This window comes from Dacryopinax primogenitus (genome assembly GCF_000292625.1).
Source record: "Dacryopinax primogenitus strain DJM-731 SS1 chromosome Unknown DACRYscaffold_2, whole genome shotgun sequence".
Taxonomy (NCBI): domain Eukaryota; kingdom Fungi; phylum Basidiomycota; class Dacrymycetes; order Dacrymycetales; family Dacrymycetaceae; genus Dacryopinax; species Dacryopinax primogenitus.
In genome coordinates, this window is record NW_024467199.1 from 618,379 (window position 1) to 625,240 (window position 6,862).

Sequence of the window (6,862 nt, forward strand, 5' to 3'; positions counted from 1 at the left end):
CGGCCGACTCATGATAGTGCGTCTCTGCGGACTTTCTAAAGCTGCACATGCTAACGGCCACCCAGTACGCATGCTGTTCCAAACAGTTCTATCTTTGTGGATAATCCTATCCCTTTAAAACCTGTTCTCTACGGTCCAGAGATAAGAGCGTCTGAATGGCCCTTGCTGCTCGAATTCATATCTGTGGGGTGATACAACCGGTTTTGAACGTTTCTGGTGCGATACGTGGAGGACGCTTGTTGGATGACAATCTCCCGCCCCTTTCCTTTTGGAGTTTCTTCCCTCATCACCTCCGCCTGGTTGTTGGCTTACACGATGCGTGCAGATCCTATCGTTCAGGCGATGTCCGGTAATATACTGTGTACTGGATTCACACAGCTGTTGCCCAACGAAAACATGAAGAATGAACCATTCGATTCCAGCACGAAAACGAGCAATACCTCCGCTGCACCACACCGTCTCTTTTCGGGCAGACTAGTATTATTTTGGCTGTTCGTTTCTGACTTCTCCGTATGACAGCGCTCCGTAGACCATATGGATCTCCGACGAAGCAAGCTGGAGCCGTACACCCGAACTGAGAAGACGGACGTTACAAGATTGTCACGCTTCGTTGTGACTTCCGATTTCGCTTTCCGACAAGCGGTACAGAGCGCCAAAATACATGAACCAAGACTGCGGACATCCCCTTGTGCTGTGTTTCCAAATCGCTGCCCAGGCAATAAAGGGGTGTCCTGTCCTATCGCAAAGAAGGGCTGGTGAAGATGGGGGCTCTCTCCTTGCACGTCTTCTTCACCTTCACCGGACAGCGATGACCAACGGGAGCACTGTCAATACCACAGTTTCCTTGCACACTGCGCTCTACAGTTGATCGCCCAGAACCTCCTGACGACGTTGCTCAATATTGATCGAATTTGGAATATCAACGTCATCATAATCACGGAAACTGGGTCTACGACGCTGAGGCCGAGAATTGGGATTGTCTTCGAGAGGATGATGTTGTTCCCCCTCTTGCTGACACTCTTTCTCATGACTTACGCCACGTCCTCGAACCTCTCATACGTTACGCTCAAGTGGGTGTAAATGAGGTCACAACAGCTTCTGGTAGGAGAATCTCATGATTGAAATTACTTTGCTTCTTGTAATCCGAGTGCGAGAGCAGTCAACTCCAGCATCGCTGCCGATAAAGCAACCCCAATGGTGCACAAACGACGGTCTTCCCTCCCCGTCAATCTTCCCAGAAGTGCATCAATACGGCCGTGGTAGCATATGGTCGACCTGCGATTGGGCGTTCCGATGCTCGGCACAGGGATTCGAAGATCCAGATCATCATGAGAGCGCAGACCTGGGGGGGTAAGGCTGAGAGAGTTCGTCGCGGTGCTCATTGCGGGATATAATAGGCTCGTGCCTGGAACAGTACATATATTGACCGGTATCTATTGAAGGAGCAGGGATTGAGCGAGTAAGAACATGTTTCCTTCACATACATTAAGGTCCAAGCTGGATGGTTTGCTGATTGAACTGCGAAAAAAGGATGGCAGTCAGTCGTCAAAATCGACATGATCCGGGAACCATCCGTATTCCCGAAAATTGACTCTCCCGGTCCCCCCTCCAACAGGCATCGTCACTTCAACACCTTCTGCTTCTAACGCCTCTCGTTGTAGTTGTGCGCCTTCCGTTGCTGGACCCCTTGAGGATATTTGACCTGAAGATGAGATGACTCGCTGCCAAGGGATGTCTGAGCCTTCAGGTAGCCATTTGAGGGCTTAACACGGATGAACATCTTCTCTACGGCTGATAAGGTGTGTACTTGCCTTGACCAACGTGTCGCGAATGTCGCGGCATCCCAATAAGTTTAGCGATATGACCTTTAAGCCCAAATAGCTCATGAGTGTCCGTTTGGGGGTCAGCGTGACAATTCTCATACCATACGAAGTTACGTGAGCGTGGGGTATCATGCGAACAACCTCATATACGCGAACATGGAACTCTTCGATGTTTAGTTCACTCATGAGAGACGCTTTCGCTGATGTATGGAACTCGACAAACGTATGGTGCACAGAGAAGATCGCGTGACGTGACTTAGACGACGCGACTCACAGCGCAACTGAAAACGCGGCTGCCTCGAACAGTCACACATGATCTGGCAACAACATTCCGTCCATGCTGCTGGATCGCATGTTTGCTTTGATGTCTGAGGCTTGCTGCTTCTATTCGCTCTGGTTGTCTAGAGGAATGGACACCTGTGATCTCGGCACGGAGTACTTATATGCTGGCTTGTCTGGGTCATCCTAACTCTGTATCGATCGGCCGGGTGATGTCTTGCATGATCGAGAGGATCCGTATGATGCATATATAAGCCTGCCTCTGTCAGAGCTTCTAGGACTTCACCCTTTCTCTTTCCCCCATCAGATCCTGGTGATCTCCCTCTCCTCGCTCCTACCTCATCCTTCTCCATATTCAAACGTGCCATCCATCATGCATCCCAAGCTCACCGCTCTCACTCTCATGTCACTCGTTGTTTCTGCGCAGGCCGCCGCCATTCCTAGACCTCTCAAGTTGAGAGATGTCGTTGATATTACCGCAGTCGCCAAAGTAAGGCAATTACATATCTATATGGATCTCACGCTCATTTGCATCCCAGATCTTGCCGAACAACCTTGCAACCTCAGACGATGTACTTCACGGAGACGCTATATTGGCGCACACGGTAGTTTTGCGGGATAATTCATCCCCTTTATCCGGTGTCTTAAGCCTGGTGGTACGTTTACAGCTCCGTGACCTCATGTATGCGTCTGATTTTTCACCCAGGACGGTCTTCTCAACGATGCGCTTGGTGGGATACTGCCCGCTTCTGCTCTGAATGCGACCGAGTCGGCCCTCAATACCGTCGCCGGCCTACTGCTTACCACCAATCCAAGTACGACGGGATCTTCGAGCCAAACCCAGTATGTCATGATAGCATCAAGCAACAGGTCAACAACTCTCTTCCTTGTTCCATCTGGACCTGGCAATGCGATCAATGCTGATTCGGCTGCCTCGAAGTCTCCGGTGACAATTCACATTCCCATTATCGAAGAGGCAACCGGGCAGATGGTGGACAGCTGCCTGACGTACGATCAGAATCCCGTTTCGTCTTCAATCCTTGCAGCCACACCATGCGCTCCGGACACCGATCATGCGTCCCAGAAATTCATGTACGACAGCTCGACCGGTATTGTCGAGCCCATGTTTGACAGCGCAACTCCGATGGACTTGGCAACTCAGACGCCTTCTTATACGGTCAACGCTGCGAGCGTCAATCCAGACGATGCATCTTCTTCAAACGTCCTCATCGTCTTCACTCCAGCTACTGACAGCGTGCCAGTAACGGCGGCGGCACTTTCCGACGGCTCAGTTCCCGGTGACATGGCATACGCAAATGACGACTCAACCGATTTCAGCTCGGGCGACTTGGATGATCCGGCTGGCCAGCTGCCCGAGATGGCTGCCGCAACGACGGACAGCGACGAGGATAGTTGTGATGAGATGGGCAACTGAGATGGGTCAGCGCTGGCGCTGCTTGTAACAAACACGACTAAACAACATGTCCGGAGTAGTAATACTAATGAATATCAGCTCCCATTGCCTGTCTATGTTGGTGCAAAATGCTGCGTATAAGAACATTCTGGACTTCCTAAACGTAGCTACTCTACGAGCAGTGATCTCTCACTCTATATCGTGCGACCTCCTCGTTGCACCCGTAGTAGACGGCCTGCCAAGACTCTGCATGCTGGTGTCCCCAAACGCCCGAGGTGGTCGAGGCAGATCTCGGTCGTCCTCAATCGTACTTTCTCTTTCAATCCTCTCTGGAGAAACCTCTTCTCTCTCTGAATAGCCACTCCAATGGCTGCGACCTCTCTCCGCCTCGCTCTCTAATCCACCATTGTGCGAGAAGGCAGGGGCGTGCATCGGGTCATCCTCCCTGCGGCCCATGACGGCAAGGAGATGCAAGGTATGAGAATGATAACGAGAGAGTGCGATCTCCCGATCTGGGGGAGGGGAAGCTTGCCTGCCATTTATGAGACGGCCGCCCGGAGCAGGATGCATCGGAGTAGGTTCTTTGACGGGTGAAACGTGTTCGAATGTCGAGAGATCGGGCAATGGGGTAGGAGGACGCGGGGTACGGCATTCTCCGAACGGTCCTTTAGACTGATTGATGCCAATCTTCTTCAGCGCCCTACGCTCGGCGAATATGGACACACTCACGCCCGCTGAGTGACGTCGGAGGAGGTATAACACCCAGGTAATGACCATGACAAGAATGGGAATTCCCACCGCGAGGACAACGATCTGCGGCGTCCCGAGTGCCATCCGGAGCAAGCCGTGTCGGTGAACAATTGAGGAATAGCCAAGCAAAGCCCGCTCGCTCGCAGGCAGAGTAGGGACGAGGACAGGAGTGCTGAGCAGAGCAGCTGACGGGCGATGCGATGCCTGGGGGAGGACTTGGCGTGCCGTCATCTCTGTCTGGCTTTACGTCCTCCAAGACAGCCGCAGACGATCGGGGCAAGCATAAGACCGCATCGTATTGCATGAGAGCCGAATAATATGGGGATCGTCCTGATTTTATATGCAATCATCCGAGATGATGGGATGAGAACAAGGAAACTTCTGCTCGCCTGCGGGGTGCGGTTGCCTGGGGTCGACTTGCCTAGGAGGTAGAAAGAATGCCTCTGGCAAGTGGAAGCGATAGGCGGCTAGGCGGGAAGAGCCAGGGTTGGAATAGCGCGAGGACTTTTGTTGCACCTTGAAAACACGTTCAAAGGAGAGGAGAGAAAGCCAAAATAGACGCTTCTGAGTACCGGCAAGACAAAAGTGCGGAACAAAGGAGAAAAAGGGAGCAATGCCGGTTCAGCACCCGAGTGAAGCAACTTTATCATCAGGGAGAGAGGTCAGAGAAGAAGAATACTAATATCAGCAGAGTACTTTATCAGTTGTTCGGCGGCTTTTGTTATTCGGATGCTTGAGATCCCAGAAAAGGTGCGGACCCCTCGCGTCCACTAGTGTTTACCTGGTCCGTGCATATACTTCCGCTAGGGTTTCCTCCGTCTTCGAGCGGGTCAGGGCAGCGAACGGGTCAGGTTTGTGGACCCTCTGTGATGGATGTACGATATCTCACAATTAAAGCAACATCTCATCAATCAGACCGCTGTACAGGCACATTATCTACTTGTTCTGCACCAGGGCACGTACTGGAGTTGTGTCCAGGCAATCTGCAGAGTCTACAGCATCGTGCACCCAGATTTGCTTGATTCAACCGAGCCTCCCCTCTGCCTTGATCCTGCCCATCCAGCTCACCAACACGTTGCTCCGCCAAGAGCTCATTGGCTTGTGCACCAGTAAGTACTCCAGAGTCCTGGAGACGGACATTCTTGATCCTGCGACGTCTGGAAAGGTGGTCAACTGTCTCTCCGAGAAGCTGCACTCGTCCGGTCAAGAGTGTCATGCGATGGTCTTGCTCAATGGCATGCTTTGCAAGCTGGTTAATCGATGCATAGATTGAGGTAGGTGAGCTCCCCTGATGCTGGGCAATCCTGTTCTTGATGAGTGTTGCTTGGGAGGCAGTCTCTGCTGCGGTCTTTGGTGTTTGTGAGACCATGGCTGCTCCGGTTCTTCATCGACTGGCAGAGGTGTAGGCGTCCGTGGGTGTAATGTGAGCTTTGATATGACTGCCTGTGCATTCAGAGGCACCAGACCAGCACCTCGGAATCCACTCTTAATATTTTGAACTGTGAATGCCAATGCAAATCCAGTGTGGAGTGTGGCAAAGAAGTTGGGCTTTGTGATGCTTGTGATGCCGCACTGTGAGAGCCAAGAGATCTGGTTGCAGTATGCCTGCTTCAAAGGCCCGAAGATGCTGACATCGAGAGGCTGAGTATAGTGTGATGAGTGTGGCGGTAGGCAGAGGGGGACAATATTGTGATCCTTGCAATACTGGTTAAACTCGACCGTGACATGCCTCCTATGACCATCAAGGACCAGCATGCGGTATTGACCAATCCTGCGGTTCTCAGTACACTTGTTGAAGTGCATAAGCCATTCCAGACCAGTAGTATTGTCCGTCCAGCCTTTGTCGGTGGGTTTGACAACCCAATCCTCCGGGATGTTGTTGTCCGCATACCATGTTGCAAGGTGGTGCCGCCCAATCACGCAAAGAAAAGGGGGGAGGACGTACCCATCTGCTGCAATGCAGCAGATAGCTGTTGCCCACTCCCGGTTCCCTGGCTGGATAGCCTTTGGCCGGGCTGTCCGTTCACTGCTTATCACAACCGTTGTCGCTCTGATCATGCCCTTGGCAAAGCCGGTCTCATCGAAGTTATAGAAATCGCCTGGCTGAACACCATATTTTGATTGCATATTGGTCACAAGCCAGAACCATGCAGCGTACACTTGTGGATCTTCCTGCCGTGCTCTCTGGTAGTCAAGGGGACGGGAGAGCCGAGTCTTGATCTCTGGTCGTCGTCGGATGAACCGGTCTGCCCATGCCACCCCGACCTTCAACCCTCCTCTCTTTGCAAGCAATAGATCCGCCATCCCTTCCAAATCTCCCTTTCGCACTGGAAACCCCTGCTCCTCCAGCCTCAGCACATACTCAATGACCACCCTCTCCTCGGTTGCTGTCAACTTGGCATGCGGACTATGCGTATCTGTGCGTGCTTTGACACCAGCCATTCTGCGCTGCAGTGTTGAGTTCGACACGTTGTACTGCCTTGCAGCCTCTCGGATAGACAATGCTGGATTGGCCTTCATAGCGGCAAGAGCCAAGAGCACTCGGTGCTCATTGGAGGAGGGAGGCATGGGTACAACGGAGATGCATGACGATCAT

The 6,862-nt window shown here is 52.2% G+C and overlaps 3 protein-coding genes across 3 annotated transcripts; 1 reads left to right on the plus strand and 2 right to left on the minus strand.

Annotated features, from left to right (window-relative positions):
* Window positions 1-1,383: 1,383 nt before the first annotated feature.
* DACRYDRAFT_74590 (DNA binding methylated-DNA--cysteine S-methyltransferase) lies at window positions 1,384-2,025 on the minus strand. Its single transcript, XM_040776077.1, has 3 exons — window positions 1,925-2,025; window positions 1,812-1,865; window positions 1,384-1,762 (listed from the first exon to the last, which is right to left on the minus strand). Exons 1-3 carry the CDS (start codon window positions 2,007-2,009, stop codon window positions 1,539-1,541), a joined length of 363 nt encoding a protein of 120 aa, XP_040632275.1. The 5' UTR covers window positions 2,010-2,025; the 3' UTR covers window positions 1,384-1,538.
* Window positions 2,026-2,475: 450 nt separating this feature from the next.
* DACRYDRAFT_113519 (uncharacterized protein) lies at window positions 2,476-3,537 on the plus strand (the record flags this gene model as incomplete). Its single annotated transcript, XM_040769642.1, has 3 exons — window positions 2,476-2,592; window positions 2,642-2,758; window positions 2,809-3,537. The coding sequence occupies 3 exons, from the start codon at window positions 2,476-2,478 to the stop codon at window positions 3,535-3,537; spliced, it is 963 nt and encodes a 320-aa protein (XP_040632276.1).
* Window positions 3,538-3,705: 168 nt separating this feature from the next.
* DACRYDRAFT_113520 (uncharacterized protein) lies at window positions 3,706-4,848 on the minus strand (the record flags this gene model as incomplete). The annotated part of the gene is made up of 1 exon (XM_040769643.1): window positions 3,706-4,848. The coding sequence occupies exon 1, from the start codon at window positions 4,495-4,497 to the stop codon at window positions 3,706-3,708; it is 792 nt and encodes a 263-aa protein (XP_040632277.1). The 5' UTR covers window positions 4,498-4,848.
* Between the last annotated feature and the right edge of the window lie 2,014 nt (window positions 4,849-6,862).